Below are 20,245 nucleotides of genomic sequence, written 5' to 3' on the forward strand. Positions count from 1 at the left end.
AAGCAGCTTCATAATGTGCTAAATCTCGACAGACCCAATAGCTGGATGCAAAAGGAAAGAATGATCTTCCAGGCAGTACCTACAGAAAAACTTCATAGATGGATAGTAGTGCTCTTCTTTAACCCATTCTAAAGGGACGTACATATGGTCCGAATGTCAGCCGGCATCGGCCAGATCAATAGAAACCGCCTGACATTCAGCTTCTGTCGAAGGGGCATGACCGAAAAAGCTCTGCTGACCGGGGTGTCCTGGCGGGGGGGGGGGGGGGGGGCCTTGGCAGAACACAATAGCTCAGCAGGGGGATATTGCTGTACTAACACCGGATGGTTCGTACAGCGGCTCCTCAGTTTTTTCATTCAGCCCGCTGGATTAAACTAAAAGAAATTGTTAGTGTGTATTAGGCTTAACTGTAGGCATTTTGGTCTGTTTTCAATAATGTAACAGAAAGTGATTTAAAATAAATAAAATATCAACTCTACTGTACATAACAATAAACTAATGTATGCAGCATGTATAAACTATAGCAATGGATGGACTGCTTGTGCTATTTGTCAAGTCAAAAGCACTTGGCGTGTTCCAATAAAAATTTGTGTCTTTTCAGGAAATGTTCTCTTTTGTTGGCACAACTTCCAGTAGAATCTGCAGCAGCATAATGACTCGGCCTATAAAAAATAAAAATAATAATGGTAAGTGGAAGATATTGAAGGGAGGAGCTTCTCTGAGGATTTATTACATCAGTATTCATCATCTGCTAAAGCTTTTACCTGTCATAACACAATATACATAATGCATTTTTATTTTACATGGCATCTCTCTGTGACATTCCCCATCCCCAGCATGCTTTATCCCAATAACAAGGAAGGTCAAATCAATGGTCTCACTGCAAATGACTACAAACGAAATAGAAAAATCAAAGATTGATGCTAAGAGAAGGTTTCGGAAATTTATTAGGCTTAAAGCCCTAGACATTAGATTACAACATTAGCATAATGATAAATGCTTTTCCACAAGGAAAAAAAAAACCTCATATATTGTACTAAAAGCTACAAAAACTGGAGTAATAATTACAGTTAGGCATAAGTAAAAAAATATGGTAGCAAATGGTGAGGACATAAGAGGAAAATATTATAAATGGAAAATGTTGCATTATGTTACATTTTTATGCTATGGGTTAACTTCATTTAGCATATTCATATTGCTATTTGCACTGCATTTTCTGAGGTCCATAGGAAATGTATTGTTTTTATTTTTCTTGGCTTTCTTTTTTTTTTTTTTTTCTCAACAACAAGATCACTAATTTCAAATTGCTCATACTCTTTACATGGATAGTAATTGGATGAAAAAAAAAATGGCAGCATTTTTCATTTCAAATGATGGTCTGTTACTAACTAGCACCTTGTTTAAATTTTGAGTCAAATCATTAGTGTTTTGATTTAAAATTTGATACAGCTAATTAAACATTTATCTACAGTTAATATCCTAAGGGTGCTTTTGTGGGTGTGTGAACTGAGTCTCTATTCTGTGACAAATCTGGAAAAATGTGTGAAGCAACTGGTACTGGAAGCATCTACATCAGTCTTTCTCAACCTTTTCAACACAGAGGAACCCTTGAAATAAATTTCTGGTCTTGGGGAACCCCTGCTAAAAATTAAAAGTCTACAACTCCTGACACATTAGTGTGACAGTCAGTGGGAAGAATGCTCCTTACTCTTGTCATCATTGGGAAGAAAAACCCCCTTACAGATAGCTAAAAGGAAAATTGTTGTCATTGGAAACTTATCTGAGAGGTAGAAATTTCCCATTGCTCAAGGAACCCCTACCAACCTCAGGAGGAATCCTAGGGTTCCACTGAACCCTGGTTGAGAAACCCTGATCTACATGTTCAAGTTCTTCAATTAAACCGGCTATAGATGGATTGAAATTCATCTGGTTCTATCAACATTTGTACAACCAGCCTGTTGGAAAATGTTCTCTTGATCAGTGCTGCTGAAGTCTCCCCACTGTCAGAAAACAGTGGCTCAGCAGAAAGGATTACCCCAACTACATTGATTGTGTGGATATACAGTATTCACAGGGGGTAGCATACCTCAAATATTATGTCCATGCATATATGCCGCAGCATACGAAGTGAGCCCAGGAGCAGCTCCTCTATAAGATGCCTCTACCAGGCACCGCCCGTCCGGTCCGGTCACCGAAACATGACGGCGCAAGGTCCAACATTCCAGCATGCACGTTGCTATCTCTGAGGCCGAGAGAAGGCCAGGTGGCAGTTCACAGGATACTCATAGTGACAGAAGCTGTCAGCCAGTGACAAAGGAGGAATCGGAAGGCAAAGGCAGCCATCAAACAAGGCCTGCAAGCAAGGGGGAGGAGAGCAGAAGAGCCCTGTAATGGAAGTACATACCTTTAAACCACTTCTGTGATCTGTTTCAGGCCCTGGCCCTCTATCCCACCTGTCTCTGGCCTACATTCCATCACACTAGGCTCTCCAACAAGCAAATCCTCCCCTTTTTAGTTATCTTATGCACCACTGTTTATACATTTCGTGGTGTGCATGTATTCTGAAATATAAATGCCTTTTCAATCACCTATTTATTATTCCACATGTTGGATATAATTTAAACGTTACGATATTTATAATAATTACTTTTCGATTTTTTTGGTTGTACTGTGGTTATTTGGTTTGACTTGTTATTTATGGTGATTTTGTATTATGCAATGTTCTAATAGTGCTGCCTTGTGTATGCTTTTTATCCTGTGGTCCAGTGGATGGCGGTTTGGGCGTTTCTGTTTAGGGCAGGCATGCGACTTTCGTCAGTGGGGGTATTACAGGGCTCTCCTGCTCTCCTCCCCCTTGCTTGCAGGCCTTGTTTGATGGCTGCCTTTGCCTTCTGGTTCCTCCTCTGGCACTGGCTGGTGGCTTCCGTCACTATGGGTATCCTGTGAACTGCCACCTGGCCTTCTCTTGGCCTCAGAGATAGGAATGCGCATGCGCCAGGTTGGCGCATGCGTGCTCAAACGTCGGACCTCGTGCCATCATGTTCCAGTTATCGGATCGGATGGGTGGTGCCTGGTAGAGGAGCCTTATAGAGGAGCTGCTCCTGGGCTCACTTTGTATGCTGCAGCATATATGCATGGACGTAATATTTGAGGTATGCTACCCCCAGTGAATATTAATAAATTTAAAAAAATTTCCGCGCTAATGTGATGAGTGAAAGAATGATAAATGTCAGCAGCCAACACAAAATCAACCAACAATGACTCAAATTAATAATAAAACGTAAAAGTTTCGCGCTAGAAGTATAAATGAATCACATCAAATGATATATAGTGTCTAAATGAATAAAAAACTAATAATCACAATGATGTGGATATAGGAAAAAGGTAAAAACAAGTGTAGTGTCCAAATGAATAAGTCCCAAAAAATGATGTGAAGTCAAATCATAAATCCGCATGCACAATAATCCAAGGAGGGGAGGGTTTTTCCCGTGACACCAAGGGTATGTGAAGGAAAAGGAGCACCTCTGTGATGGGGTAAGTAAGGCAGCTTACCAGATTTCTATGGCTGCTCAACTTAATGAGTCAGCCTCTCCCAGCTATTAATCAAGACCACTGAAGATCTGATGTTGCGTGGATACTTATTCACTTCAAATGGACCACCTCTCAATATGCGTGAAGGGATCAGTACAGGGTAAACACTCCTCAATATTTTTCATCGGTCATAAATGAATATGTAAGGAAAAAGAAAGCGAAGCCCATAGCGTGATCCCGTTTAAAAATTACAATCTTGTTTATTAAAAAATGGTACTCACAATGTAGCATAAATAGACAGGCTTGTCAAATGGTTGTACAAGGGATGGAAGTGCGGCGTCCAGCAGACTGTCCCAGGCAACAAAAATGGTAGAGGCCGGCGAAAGTTTCAAGGGGCGTGTGGACGTTGCGTCTGGAGTCACCAACGTTTCGTCTCAATAGACTTCGTCTGGGCGTGACCCCAGACGCAACTCACACGCCTAAGTACCCCCATGTCTCAGCTCACTGGCCGTGAGGTCCGCCGCAGTATGTTCACAATTGGCTATGGCGATGAGCGTCTACCAATCCGCAGTCGGCGGAAGCGACGCTCGTCAGCCAATCCGGTGTCTGCATTTCCGCAATTGGTTGTGGCGACGAGCGTCTACCAATCCGCAATAAGCGGAAGCAACGCCCGTCTGCCAATCCGGTGTCAGCGGAAGTGACGTTCGTCGCCCCCAGCGGAAGTGACATAACGCCCGCCAGCCAATCCAATGCCGGCGGAAGTGACGCTCGCCACCTCCGGCGGAGTACCATGGTAACACCAGCGGAGGCCACATGACCAGGCAGCGGAGGAAGTGGACAACATATGACACATCGCTCCTCCCGTTATTGATATTAGCAAGGGAGTGAGCTTTTGAGAGACATCATATCAATATTTTCATCTTTAATGCCCGCAATGTTGATTTCTCTTAAAATAGAACAACATAAATGTGCGATACTGGTGATACCCATAATGGGGAGTCCGCACATCAGTTGTTCATGAGGGGCACCAGCAGCGGGAATTGTATGCATTATTGCAAGAGAACAGACATAGAAGAATTTATATAATTGCAATAAATTTAAAACAATCTCATAATAAATGATTATAATGAGATTTTAGGGCAGTGTGTCTATTTCATCCTAGCTGTAAAAAACGCCATCTAGTGGCCAAAAAATAGTGTGACATTTAAACACCTATAAAGTATATGTGAATACACTAAAAACATGTGACAAAAAACTAAAAAAGGAATATTTAAAGTGTTCACGAAAGTGAGAAAAATATATATATGGGGATGACCCCGTATACTAAAAACAATATCTATAAAAGATAAATAAAAAGTGAAATATAAAAAAGATCAGTGACGATCACACATGAACCATATAAAGTGCTAGGCAAAAAATGGCCAATGACGGCCTTATCTAAATATATATAGTGATAATTTATGAAAAATATACAGCAAGATGTATGTCACAATAAAAGTAATATATAGATACACTACCACAAAGATCTCATAACAAAAAATTCCATACATAAAAACATGAAAATTTAGACAAATTTAAAAGGATAAAATATGTTAAAATCAACTATTATTGATAAAAGCATTTACATCCCATTCCACATTTAACCCATAGGGAGTGTAAGTTTTAAGGATATAGATCCAGCGAGTCTCCATTTTTGATATTTCTCGTCTTGCATTGGATCCCCTCCAATGAGGTGAAAACTTGTCTATCCCTATGAATAGTGTATTTTTAGGGTTATTGTGGTGACACTGGTCATAGTGTTTTGATACACTATGGCCTGGGAAGCCCTTCCTAATATTGCCTGCATGTTCTCCCAGCCTAACCTGCAAACAAGTGAATATTGTTCTATTTAGGCTCAGTTTTTACTTTTTCACTGATCCTTTATTATGAGATTCTTTGTTTTATTTTATTTTGTCTTGTTTGTTACTACAGATTATCCTGTCTATTTTGGAGGATCATCCATCATTTTCCTAAGGAGTGTACTTATTTCATTTTGAACCACAAAGGCCATTAATCAGCATATATTGGTTTCTATCCTTGGTTTTGCTCTAGAGACCTCTAATGTATGCTGGAAGTTGTCTCTTACAATCTCCATAAGCTACATGCATTCTATGCTTCCTATTGGTGTTTATCTATTATAACTTGGCTACCTTTTACGTTCATCCACCCTGCAGTATCTCTCAATCACCCACCTGATTTTTCACGGTAGGTTATTTATCTATACCGAGAATATATATTAAAAATATTTTTTTTTTTTTTTTTTATCATTGCTATAATCCCTCTCTATGTTTACTGCTTGTGTAGTCCCAGTGGAGCCACTTGCCCCTCTCTAGGGCTGCCTCCATGCCAGCTTGGGAGGCATTGCCTTGCTGCCTGTCTTCATTGGCTGGGTGAGCACTGTTTTATATGAAAGGTAACATTATTGTTCATTATCACTAAGATTTGTCTTATCTCTTGGTCCTTATGGACAAATTTTCACAGTTTGGTTCTGTTAATAAATCTGCACATCTGTATATATTTTACCCATACTGTATATTTCTCTTCTCTATTCTTAGTCTCTTTCCCATTCCCCTGAGGAAGCGGTTTCTGCGAAACATGTTGGGAATTCCTGGGAATGTTTAGTCTTTCACTAGTCTACACCTGGAGGACACCACAGAGGGATTACCTCCCCTCTGAGTTGTATATGACACATGTTGATTTTAATGCATCTTACTGTATTCATCTTGATGTGCTTGATGGAAAAATGTATTTTTTTCTTTTTTCTTTTGTACACAGTTTATTCTGTATGTAATACAATTTTGATATTTTTATATGTATGCTCTCTGGTCTGACTACCTGTCAGGGAACAGTACCATTAAAATCCCCCTTCTTTCTTTGCTGCCCCTAGTTTTACATTGTTTTCTGTATATTTGGGATGTAGGTACTCTTTTTCTTCTATATATTATTATTGCCTGAAGCTCGCTCTATTTGCTAAGAATAACATGTGATGATATACACAAGCATAAAAGATCAAATGGCATACAAAAATAATCACTAACACTTAGGGGCAAGTGAGTGTCTAACACAACACATGAATAGAAAGCATAAAGACCAACAGCTACCACGTGAATGACTGGTGTATTTCTAGGTTCCCACCTCCTGTCTTCAGAGCATTTGGTTTGGTAAGGGCCCCACCTCCTGTCATCAGAGCATTTGGTTTGGTAAGGGACCCACCTCCTATCATCAGAGCATTTGGTTTGGTAAGGGACCCACCTCCTATCATCAGAGCATTTGGTTTAGTAAGGGCCCCACCTCCTGTCATTAGAACATTTGGGGTGGTGAACACTCTCCACCCCATCAGTGTTGGTGATTATTTTTCTATGGTATTTGTTTTTTTATTCTTGTGAGACTCATTGCATTTTATTCTTAACAAATATCACTATAAACTTCACAAGGTCAGTGTGCTGTGTGTTTTTCTTATGTTTATGCATTACACCAGAGAACCCCATCTGTTACGAGAGATGTGGGACGGTCCAGCGGGACGCTTCTGATCGTACCTTAAGCTCCCTGGGATTATTATGACAGGGATAAAAGAACATAATGGAAATAGTTGATTATATCATGTAAATGTGTGCATGGAAATAAGATAAAGATTAAAATTTCCAGCTGATAAATTAATAAGGATGACTGGTGCAATAAATATACTGTACATGCTTGTGGTAAACAAGCATTCAGGGTTAGAAACTGTACAATTATTTATGATGCTGATCTCATCTCTAGAGGATAATAGCAATCTTGTTAAAAATCCAGATGACCAATTATTTTTGAAGATTTGATCATCTGGAAGTGTGTGTACAGGTTACAGAATGCCCATACACAAGGACTTGATATTCACCTGGGAAAGGCAACAATTATCTCATGTCTACTGACACAAACGCAGGCTGAGTATTGGCCTGGTTAGGTCATTGTAGATTTACACTTGCAATAACTCACAACTATAATGGGAAGATAGCAATAACCTGTAAGCTTTTATATTCCTCAAGCTGGTGAAAATTCTTATTTATGTGTGTAGCGGGGTCTTCCATTATACAAGTTCTAAAAGACTGCTGCTTGACATTTGAGAGGAACTCGGCTCCATCTAGTGGCCAAAAGGACACATTGCAGCGGCTATGGAATGTCTTTTGATGTTATTTTCCTTTCAGGAAGTTGAGCAGTCTTCATCGCCCATAGTGCTTTGAGAATACCAGGGTGCACTGCTGCACCGCACAGCCTTCTGGGGGAAGCTTTATAAAGGAAGGGAGGAGCCAGGCTCACTCTCTTGGGAAAGACACAGTGAGACAAGCAGGATGCCAGTGCTGTGGGCTGATGCTGTATGCTAGGCCGAAACTCCTGGGCCTTAAGTGACTAAGTTGCAGTGTTTCATCTCCAGTAGAGGATCCCTCCTGGAGGTCCCATCGATGTTCTACAGAGACCAGACTCATCCACCCCAAATACCTAGCGCGGCTGGTGACAGAGGCCGGAGACTGAGACAGCAGCGGAGGCTTCCTGGGAGACAGTCCTGTTGGTGAGAGGGCACCTGCCCAAAAACTGACTCTATCTATCAAAGAAGTAACTTTAGTCAGGATTAGCCTTAGAGTAGTAGAAGGCAATATACCAGGTGGCCCAGTACATCTCTCACAGAAGTTTTACCGGCAATCCTGCACAGACACCCCGCGGTGATTACTAACTGTTTGCTGCCATTCTCTCTATTGATCACCCATCCTCAATGTGGATTACAAATTGCGAGTGCACCAACGTTGCTAGCGAAGATATAGAGAAGAAACAGCGGACTCAGATAGGTCTGACATTCTGATACTGTGTCTAACTGAATGCTGAGCCTTATCTCCAAAAGTATAATAGTGATTAAGATGGCGGTCCTATAGGCTCTGAGACATTTCCTGAAACAATTAATGTGCCCTTGAGGAGTGATATCACAGTATTTATCTTATCTTTGATTAATTAATTAGTATATCCTTTTACAAAGTCATATTTTACTGTATCGAAACTGTTTATTTGATTCACAGTAAATAACTTTCCTGTTTAAAAGCAAGCTTGTGTGTGGTCACCTTGTATTACCCAGAAGGACTGCAGCTGGAGAGAGGTAACAGGTCATTATTATTTATTGAAGTGTTATATTCCAATCTGTGTAGCCATTTGGTATTCCAGTCCTATTCTGGGTCAGTTGTGCCTAGGGAGGGTTCGAGCCAATTCTGTGGGTTGTTAGGCAGGACGTAGACCCAATAATCTAATCAGCAGCTCCTGCGGGGGTGGTGCTACACGTGGGGGCTCGTCCGGGATGATCTACAGTCCTGCAACACAACCCTCTCAGCCACAGAATCCCCCTCAACGCAGAAATGGATCCTACCGCTGCAGCCGAGTGGTGCAGGGAAGAGAATGTCGTAGTGGAAAATGGCCTGGTGGTTGAAATCAAGGGAGAGGTCTGGACTGAGGAAAAACTCCTCCCAGTTTTAAGGGCACTGTCCACAGACAGGAAATTCTGGGTGACTGACATAAAGACAGACACCACCGTTCCACACACGTATGCATTGTGTGAGTGGAGGAAGGGGGTCCCTGATTACTTTAAGGGAACCAGTGTAAAGACTACTGACCAAACAGAACTTTTCTTAATACATCCAGAAGTCCTTACTGAAGGTCCCTCATCCACCACTCCTGGGGGATCCAGCAAAGAAAAAGGTGTCCAAGAAGGGAGTCCAGAGTCACCACCTTTGTCTACCTTTAGCTCAGAACTGTGTGCTGTTCTCGGGGAAATCGTAGCAAAATGTAGTAAGGACTCCCCAAACTATCTGATGACTGAATATAGGAAGCTCAGGACATTCTCTGGGAAACAGCCTGTGCCTTCGACAGAAGATGGGTTTGAAGAGTGGTTAGATACCGCCACTCAGGCTTTGGAAGAGTGGGAGGTACCAGAACAGCACAAGAAACAGAGAATCACAGAAAGTTTAAAGGGACCTGCACTAGAGGCCGTACGTAATCTCAAGCTAAGCAAAAAGAACTGTACTGCACAGGATTATCTAGACATTCTACAAGATGTATTTGGTCGGACGGAGAACGTGGCTGAACTTCTTTACCAGTTAGACCACTGTTACCAAGAAGAGGAAGAGAAGTTGTCCGAATTTATTAGACGCCTAGATAAGATCATCCACCAGATCTTGATAAAGAAAGGGATAGACCCCCGGAAGGTAGATGAGACTCGTGCACGGCAGGTGCTGAGAGGGGCTCAACCCTTAGATCCCATTGCCATACTGTTGCGAACTCGCCAAGATGGTGGCATTCTGGAATACCCTGACCTGATCCGAATGGTCAGAGAAGAAGAGGTCATGTTAGACAACAAAAGGAAGAGTCGGCAGTTTGACTCAACTGCTCGTGTCAGAGTGATAAGTGCAAAAGAAAGTGACTCGCAAGTTGAACTCCTAAAGACCCAGGTGTCCCAGTTGATAGAAATGGTGTCCATCCTGACTAGTCAGGCATCTACTCTACCTGATGGGAACGTGTCAGAGAAGCCGGATAAACCTTCTAACCTTAGAGTAGACCCGGAACCGAGACCTAGGAGATCGCTAACTTGTTTCAACTGTGGGGGAGTAGGACATGTTAGAGGAGTATGTCCCAGCCCAGGAAATGTCGCCTCAGAACCTCGCAAGCCAGCGGAAAAACTTCAGAGGGCACCCGTGAAGGAGTCGACCGGGTGCCCGCCAGTTTCAAGGGAATCCAAGAGACTCAATGATTCAGGGAATCTGAGTCAGGGAGTCAGATCCAGGTACAACGCCCCTAGTTCTATACTCCAGGCTACTGAGAGAAGGAAAATCAATGCACCACACGAACCTGATGAAGAATGGACCCATTTGGCTCCAGAAGGGGTGCGTGCCCTATATCAGGGAACTGAACTTCGATCCAGAGGAGGATCAAGAGCCGAAGAGATTGGGGTTTCGGCTGTCGGAGTACCCAAATACTATTGCAGGGTGACCCAGGTTGAAGGGGAAGATTTACCCCGGCTGTCCAAAAGGGACTTGAGGAAGGAGCAGCTGGAAGACCCTCTGGGAAAACTTCTTTTGGAAGCCTTGGAGATCCAGCGCCCTGAGTTGCTTCTCACCGACTCTCCTCAGGGGGCCCGTCTGTTGCATAGAGAGTGGACCCGGTTACAGATCCGAGAAGGGGTGGCCTACCGAAGAGGCCCATCTGAAGATCTGGAGGAGAAGTGGCAACTGTTCTTACCAGCTAAATACAGGGAGAGAGTTCTGGCTGCTCTTCATGATAATCATGGCCATCTGGGACCTGAAAGAACTTTTCAGCTTGTCAGAGACAGGTTCTACTGGCCCTGTATGAGGGCCGAAGTTGAAGGATACTGTCATTCTTGTGTCCGATGTATACAAAGGAAGACTCTGCCACGTCAAGCAGCCCCAATGGGCCATCTGCAAAGCCAGGGACCCATGGAACTGGTGTGCATTGATTTCCTTTGCCTAGAGCCTGATCTGAGTGGCCAAGGGAATGTCCTTGTGGTAACAGACCATTTTACCAGATACGCCCAAGCATTCCCAACAAGGGATCAGAAGGCCTCTACAGTAGCCAAAGTTCTTGTAGAAAAGTTCTTTGTACACTATGGGTTACCACAACGCCTCCATTCAGATCAGGGAAGAGACTTTGAAAGCAGACTGATCAAGAGACTGTTAGATCTGTTAGGCATCCAAAAGACTAGAACTACTCCCTACCATCCACAAGGGGATGCCCAGCCGGAAAGATTTAACAGGACTCTTTTGGACATGTTGGGGACTTTAAGCTCAGAGAAGAAACAGCATTGGGGCAAACATGTAGCTGCCATTGTGCATGCCTACAACAGTACTGTCAGTGATGCTACTGGATATTCCCCTTATCGTCTAATGTTTGGACGAGAGGCTCGATTGCCAGTGGATTTGGCCTTTGGCATCTCGCCCGATCACACCTCTTCAGCATCGCACAAGGGATATGTGGACCGACTGCGGAAGAGTCTGAAATCGGCCTATGATAAAGCTCAGGCCACATCTGATCAACGTGGACTGAGGAATAAAAGGAATTTCGACTTAAAAGTTCGGATCCAAGACTTGCAACCAGGGGACAGGGTATTGTTGAGGAACTTGGGTGTCCCGGGAAAACACAAGTTGGCAGACCGCTGGAAGTCCCAACCTTATGTTATCTGCAAGCAACTACCAAACCTCCCTGTGTATCAAATTCGGCCTGAAGGAAGTGTGGGTCCATTGAAGACTTGGCATAGGAACCATTTACTGCCTCTCTCTGAAGCAGTTCGCATGCCTCCTGTCGTAGATTCGCCAGAGACCCCTTCGACCTCTCGCCTGTCCAGACCAGTCACCAGATCTCAGTCGACACTCCCAGATGTGAGGGAGGGAAATTCTCCATCTGAAGATCTGGAAGATGAAGAGGAGGTACCTGACTGGATGTGGTCGTCTCAGTTACCAGAACCCACACCTGCCTCCCTGTCTTCATCCGAATTGGCTGACAGAGGAACCCTTCGGGCGGAAGCCCCCGAATTCATACCTTTCCACATGCTTCCAGAAGAAGTAGTTGATGATGAAGATCCTGAGGAGGAGGTTGCACCTTCCTCTGAAGAAGAACTGACCGCTCTTGAAGCATCAGATTCCTGTGTGTTGGAACATGAGGAGGAGGACATTGAAGAATCCCCAGAAGTGGCTGGTCCTAGTACCTCTGAGATCGTGCATCCCAAAGAACAGAGGGAAAGAAGAGTCATTCACCCGCCCAAAAGACTGACCTATGACCAATTGGGTGAATGCTCAGAAGAGGCTATCTTTACTTCCAAACGAACTCTTGATCAGCCTAGTTCTTCCACCGCAGATTTGGTGGAGGACAACCCTAGCTCACCCCCAGGCACATCTGTACAAGCCACTCAAGTGTCAGGGGTCTGTGAACAGAATTACCTTCCCTCCCCTGACAATTGGTGGGAGGTTCCTATGTCGAACCTGTGTTGTAATATGCAGTTGTTAAGTTTGAACTCTGCTTATGAAAAGGAAGATGATTCCCTGTTATGCATATGTTAATGTTTTTTTTGTGTACTGCCAACATATGCACTGGAGTACATGCTGTTGTCCTCTTCGGGGACCAAAGTTTCTCAAGTGGGGGGAGTGTGTAGCGGGGTCTTCCATTATACAAGTTCTAAAAGACTGCTGCTTGACATTTGAGAGGAACTCGGCTCCATCTAGTGGCCAAAAGGACACATTGCAGCGGCTATGGAATGTCTTTTGATGTTATTTTCCTTTCAGGAAGTTGAGCAGTCTTCATCGCCCATAGTGCTTTGAGAATACCAGGGTGCACTGCTGCACCGCACAGCCTTCTGGGGGAAGCTTTATAAAGGAAGGGAGGAGCCAGGCTCACTCTCTTGGGAAAGACACAGTGAGACAAGCAGGATGCCAGTGCTGTGGGCTGATGCTGTATGCTAGGCCGAAACTCCTGGGCCTTAAGTGACTAAGTTGCAGTGTTTCATCTCCAGTAGAGGATCCCTCCTGGAGGTCCCATCGATGTTCTACAGAGACCAGACTCATCCACCCCAAATACCTAGCGCGGCTGGTGACAGAGGCCGGAGACTGAGACAGCAGCGGAGGCTTCCTGGGAGACAGTCCTGTTGGTGAGAGGGCACCTGCCCAAAAACTGACTCTATCTATCAAAGAAGTAACTTTAGTCAGGATTAGCCTTAGAGTAGTAGAAGGCAATATACCAGGTGGCCCAGTACATCTCTCACAGAAGTTTTACCGGCAATCCTGCACAGACACCCCGCGGTGATTACTAACTGTTTGCTGCCATTCTCTCTATTGATCACCCATCCTCAATGTGGATTACAAATTGCGAGTGCACCAACGTTGCTAGCGAAGATATAGAGAAGAAACAGCGGACTCAGATAGGTCTGACATTCTGATACTGTGTCTAACTGAATGCTGAGCCTTATCTCCAAAAGTATAATAGTGATTAAGATGGCGGTCCTATAGGCTCTGAGACATTTCCTGAAACAATTAATGTGCCCTTGAGGAGTGATATCACAGTATTTATCTTATCTTTGATTAATTAATTAGTATATCCTTTTACAAAGTCATATTTTACTGTATCGAAACTGTTTATTTGATTCACAGTAAATAACTTTCCTGTTTAAAAGCAAGCTTGTGTGTGGTCACCTTGTATTACCCAGAAGGACTGCAGCTGGAGAGAGGTAACAGGTCATTATTATTTATTGAAGTGTTATATTCCAATCTGTGTAGCCATTTGGTATTCCAGTCCTATTCTGGGTCAGTTGTGCCTAGGGAGGGTTCGAGCCAATTCTGTGGGTTGTTAGGCAGGACGTAGACCCAATAATCTAATCAGCAGCTCCTGCGGGGGTGGTGCTACATGTATTTATGTATTTATTTAATTAGACGCATTTGTAAAGAGCCACTGTTTTGCATACTGTAAATTCACATGTACCCACAGGTGCCATCTGGTTTGTTGGGTACTCTGTTCTCTGCCACAACTCTGTAAACTTGCTTGGTCCCCCTTGTTATAGGTTACTCACGCCTGTGTAGCTTAAGCATTAATATTCTACCACTCTATGAAAGTACACAGAAGATTGACCACGAGCAACATAAGATAATTGTATTATTGAAGGGTATGCATATAGGTAAACATAACAACAGAATACCTGAGACTAAATGGGTACATTAGCCTCACTTATGCTGCAATGACATCTTGTGCCCATTACACTCATCCATACAGTATAAGTAAAAATAGCATCAACTGTGAAAGCATAAATTACATAAGACACTTCACTGTAATACTCAATGTCCCTTGGTTCACTGTATGCATATAGCCCTTTATTGGGTAGGTGTACTTGTCTGTAACAAAAGGGTACCCCGGTAGTGTCTAAAGTATCTGGCGTCTAGCTGCCAAAGTTAGCCGGCTGTTGTTGGGGTCCTTCTGTAACGTATTGCACATAAAGCTGTTTTTTTAAGGCTATCTCCTAAATAAGGTTAATAAGGTATTGGGTAGGGATCAGTCTCTCTAGCAGTGGTTCTCAACTCCTGTCCTCAGGACCCACTAACAGTCCAGATTTTAAGTATTGAAATAAATAGTTTGGTGCGCTAAATAATACTTGTGTCACTCTGAAGTGAAAAATCACAAATGTACCAACATAAAATGCTAATAATCCAATATATCAAACATTGTGACAGTAATATTTCACAAATTAGATATAAATATCGTGAAATCCTCTAACGCGTGTCCCACCACCTTCAGGATTTACGTCAGGAAAGGAACATAGAAGGCTACAGGAGATCAACCAAAAGTGACCCAAGGACTGACCCACTGTGGCGGAAGGAGAGAGTCCCTTAAATAGGGACAGATACACGCTTCAGATTAACATCCATCTGGTAAGAGGCTATTATATCTCTTCCACGAGGTGTGGAGAAGCGCACCATCCCTCTCACCACACAAGGAGTCATTATTCTTGTGGTGGCTGTCTTTTGCCCTCTATTTCTACCTGCTGGTAAGAAGTAAATCCTGAAGGTGGTGGGACACACGTTATAGGAATTAGACACATGGTTTGCTTCGGAGCACCCATCTTAATTTCATCTTAATCCATCACCTGAAGTTGTTCACATTTTGGTTTATCTATTGTTTTGGAGTTTTTGGACTTTTATATCTGAGACACTATTCATGGGACTTTTTGCACACCCTTTGTGGGGTTATTGCACATTTTTTATTTCTTCCTTGTTAGTGGAAATAATTGAGACACTCAAATATTTTATTGGATTGTGTCAACATTTGATTTGTTTTTTTCACCACACCCCAGAGGGGGATTTCACAATATTTATTTTATCTAATTTGTGGAATATTACTGTCACAATGTTTGATATATTGAATTATTAGCATTTTATGTTGTACATTTGTGATTTATCACTTCAGAGTGACACAAGTATTATTTAGCGCACCAAACTATTTATTTCATTTCACTATTTCCAAAACAAGTATTTGGCCAGGTATGTGTTATTCCCTCATTATCCCATTTACAAGGAGCAGATAAAAGGTCCAGAGTTCATTTCAAGTGTGCTATTTGCATTTGGAATCTGTTGCTGTCAACTCTAAATATGAGATCCAAAGAGCTGTCACTATCAGTGAAGCAAGCCATCATTAGGCTGAAAAAACAAAACAAACCCATCAGTGAGATAGCAAAAACATTAGGTTTGGCCAAATCAACTGTTTGGAACATCCTTAAAAAGAAAGAACGCACAGGTGAGCTCAGCAACACCAAAAGACCCGGAAGACCACAGAAAACAACTGTGGTGGATGACCAAAGAATTCTTTCCCTGGTGAAGAAAACACCCTTCACGGCAGTTGGCCAGATCAAGAACACTCTCTAGGAGGTAGGTGTATGTGTGTCAAAGTCAACAATCAAGAGAAGACTTCACCAGAGTGAATACAGAGGGTTCACCAGAAAATGTAAACCATTGGTGAGCCTCAAACAGGAAGGCCAGATTAGAGTTTGCCAAACAACATCTAAAAAAGCCTTCACAGTTCTGGAACAACATCCTATGGACATATGAAACCAAGATCAACTTGTACCAGAGTGATGGGAAGAGAAGAGTATGGAGAAGGAAAGGAACTGCTCATGATCCAATGGAATCATGCCAATGGAACTGGTTCTCTTGTATTTATTGATGATGTGACTGCTAACAAAAGCAGCAGGATGAATTCTGAAGAGTTTCAGGCAATATTATCTGCTCATATTCAGCCAAATGCTTCAGAACTTATTGGATGGCGCTTCACAGTGCAGATGGACAATGACACAAAGCATACTGCGAAAGCAACCAAAGAGTTTTTTAAGGAAAAGAAGTGGAATGGTATGCAATGGCCAAGTCAATCACCTGACCTGAATCAGATTGAGCATGCATTTCACTTGCTGAAGACAAAACTGAAGGGAAAATGCCCCAAGAACAAGCAGGAACTGAAGACAGTTGCAGTAGAGGCCTGGCAGAGCATCACCAGGAATGAAACCCAGTGTCTGGTGATGTCTATGCATTCCAGACTTCAGGCTGTAATTGACTGCAAAGGATTTGAAACCAAGTATTAAAAAGTGAAAGTTTGATTTATGATTGTTAATCTGTCCCATTACTTTTGGTCCCTTAAAAAGTGGAAGGCATATATACAAACTGTCGTAATTCCTACACCGTTCACCTGATTTGGATGTAAATACCCTCACATTAAAGCTGAAAGGCTGCAGTCAGTTAAAGCACATCTTGTTTGTTTCATTTCAAATCCATTGTGCCAATGTCCCAATATTTATGGACCTGACTGTATATATGTATGTGTATATATATATATATATTATATATATATATATATATATATATATATATATATATATATATATATATATATATACATACACACACACACACACACACCTACCGGCCACTTTATTAGGTACAACTTGCTAGTACCAGGTTGGACTCTCTTTTGCCCTCAGAACTGTCTTTATTCTTAACAAGGTGTTGGAAACATTCCTCTGAGATTTTGGTCCATATTTACATGATAGGATAATGCAGTTGCTGCAGATTTGTCGGCTGCAAATCCTTCATGCAAATCTCCCGTTCCACCACATTTCAAAGGTGCTCAATTTGATTGAGATCTGGTGACTGTGGAGGCCATTGGAGTGCAGTGAACTCATTGTCTTGTTCAAGAAACCAGTTTGAAATTATTTAAGCTTTGTGACATGGTGCATTTTCCTGCTGGAAGAAGCCATCAGAAGATGGGTAGACTGTAGTCATAAAGGTATGGACATGGTCAGCAACAATATTCAGGTAGGCAGTGGTGTTTAAACTATGCTCAATTGGTACTAAGGGGTCCAAAGTGTGCCAAGAAAATATCCCCCACACCATTACACCATGAGCCTGAACCGTTGATACAAGGCAGGATGGATCCATGCTTTCATGTTGTTTACACTAAATTCTGACCCTACCATCTGAATGTCACAGCTGAAATTGAGACTCATCTTTCCTCTGTGCAACTGAGGCTACAGAGAAAGGCACTAATAAATGTCCTCAGTCACTTTTGGCCAGGGGAATTGGGCCCTGTCATGTTGGCTATATGGGGCTCTGTGATTTCTAACAGCAGCCCTGTGTATATTAATCTGCCAGAGCACTAAAAATGAAAATGCTTGTTCCAGGGCAGTGACATACCAAGAAGTGAAAGGTACAGATGACAGCCCCAGAACAGGCATCTTCAAAAACAAATCAGCGATTGTCACATTTTTATTTATATCCCAACAGATTCCTTTTAACACATTTTTATTGTGCATACTTTTCTGGAATATAAATATTCACCTTATATCTAAGACTTTGCTACTCCAATATATTGATATGATGTTTTGAAAATGTCAAGCAACATAGGAATTCTAGGTGTCATACTATATGTTATTCAGAGACAATGTCACTTTTGAAAACATTAGAAGGTAATAAAGATGTTTATATTTACACACAGAAGTATGTGCATGTATTATCACTTGCAAATTGTAAACAACGAATACATTAAACAATGCATAAAAAAGCATGTGCAACAGTAACAACAATAAAGGACATTAACTAATGTGTTTTGCACAGTACTAATTGTCTTAGCTTAACCATGGAAAAATAAAGCAGGATAGTGCCATTGTGTCTTTTGTTTGGTACATAGCATGTAATCTTCATCAACTGTTTGTGTGCATGAAGTACATTTACATGGAACACCCCAGTGATTATTTTACTGTTTCTAGGTCTAAAGGCTCCAATTGATGAAAGTAAATTGAGTCATCAAGAGAACTGTATGCAATACAGTAGACTGCGCTTTAATGACTCTGGGCCACACTTTTTTTTCTATGGAAAGACAGTACACTGAATCAATTAGAGCTGCACATTTATCACAGGTTCAATTAGTTTGTAAAGGACAGCGGGAATGCTAGAACACTGCAATACGGTGAATGTATTGTCCTCTAGACCTTTAAGTATCAACTTAAGTGAACTCGACACTGCAGCAAAGCACATTTTTCATTCATTTCTTTAAAAGAAAACCGTAATGCGTTTGAGACGCTGTTTTCCTAAGAATACACTTTATTACTCTGAAGGGGAAGGAATACTGTACTTAAGTACTTGGAATTTATTGAAAGATAAACCCTCGACAACAACTGAAAAGCAAAAGAGTTCCAGACGATAATAACATTTTTCAGGAATGGTAGTGTCATATAATTCAGTAATTTAATGTGATATTGATCAGACTATGTTCTTGTATTGTTGCAAAATGGAGTGCACTGAAAAATACATTACATATGAATAAATAAAATTAATCAAACAAAGAATGATGGGTTTTAATATAAGTGCCCCTGCGCTATGGTGTGACTATCTAATTTGTTTGTGGTAAATACACTGCTGCTAGAATATAAGATACAGTGTCCCTTTCAAAATGTGCTATGTGTGAAATCCAGCACTGTCTAGAACAATGTGGTTCCCTGTACAAGGGCAATTAAACAATACAAAATCAAAATCTAACTCTTTATGTTAGGTTTTATTTTTGTATTGTTTAATTGCCCTTGTACAGGGAACCACATTGTTCTAGACTGCACTGGGTTTGACACACGCAAAGAATGGTGGGTGGTAAGCAGTAAGGAGAGAACATATTAAAATATTCTATGTGAATAATTTGCCTAGCTTGCTTCTTTGGTTCTTAAGATATAAATCTTTTTTTAAATCAGAAGAAATGTTTATTGTGCGAAAAAACGAAATATACAGCAAAAAATTGCACGTACAGAAAGGGGTAACCGTATTAAAGAGAAGTACAATGTTTACATATGCAGAGGAAATGTTTCCCCCTCTAGATCAAAGTTAAGGAAGATTTAAGAATACAAGAAAAACAGAACAAATACCCAGTGTGAGAGTACCTCTTGGCACTAGAAGCTAGCAGCAATAGAAGAAATTGACAACAATGGAAAAATAAAATTTCCCATGGAGACAGATATTTTTCGAGCATTCGCCTAATAATATCATTTTACTGAGTTTAACTCATTACCGTATGATGACGTGATAAAGGGTAGATCTCCACACCCTCCTCCAAATAGGAAAACTATAAGGTGTGACATACTCAGACTTGAAATAGTCTTTGCATGATCAACTGAGCTGAGGCTAATTCAGGGGTGTCCAACCATGCCTGCCAAATCAAGCTAAATGTTTTGTTAGCATTTCTATGCTGATAAGTTAACTTTTCATGGATAAGAGTCTGGTTAACCTGTTCTATCCAGTGTTTCATAGAGGGAATGTTTGAGGACAGCCAAAGTCTGGCTATTTGTTTTCTGGCAAGGTATAACAGTCTCATCACAGCGATACTTACCGGGGGGAGGAAAAAGCTCTTTGTCTATTACTCCCAATATACAACGATAGGATCCAATGGGACCTTGATCATATCTACTCTAGAAATGGTAACATAGTAACATAGTAGTTGAGGTTGAATAAAGACAATAGTCTATCCAGTTCAACCTGTGTGAATCCGTTGTGAATCATTTCCCATACCCCTGAATGTTAATGTCCTTGAAATGTATGTCCAAGAGTAAAGTAGTAGTTAAAAGTAGCTATACTTCCCGCAGTAACTA

The 20,245-nt window shown here is 41.7% G+C and overlaps 1 protein-coding gene across 1 annotated transcript in view; it reads right to left on the reverse strand.

Moving 5' to 3' along the window:
* Positions 1–384: 384 nt before the first annotated feature.
* The window catches only part of SLC7A11 (solute carrier family 7 member 11), a 446,067-nt gene continuing 426,206 nt past the window's right edge, over positions 385–20,245 (reverse strand). Inside the window, exon 12 of the mRNA XM_082243483.1 lies at positions 385–662. Coding sequence (XP_082099609.1) covers positions 598–662 — 65 coding nt within the window. The 3' untranslated portion in view covers positions 385–597. The remainder of the gene's footprint in view (positions 663–20,245) is intronic.

This window comes from Pelophylax lessonae, assembly GCF_965119305.1.
Source record: "Pelophylax lessonae genome assembly, chromosome: 1".
NCBI classification, from domain to species: domain Eukaryota; kingdom Metazoa; phylum Chordata; class Amphibia; order Anura; family Ranidae; genus Pelophylax; species Pelophylax lessonae.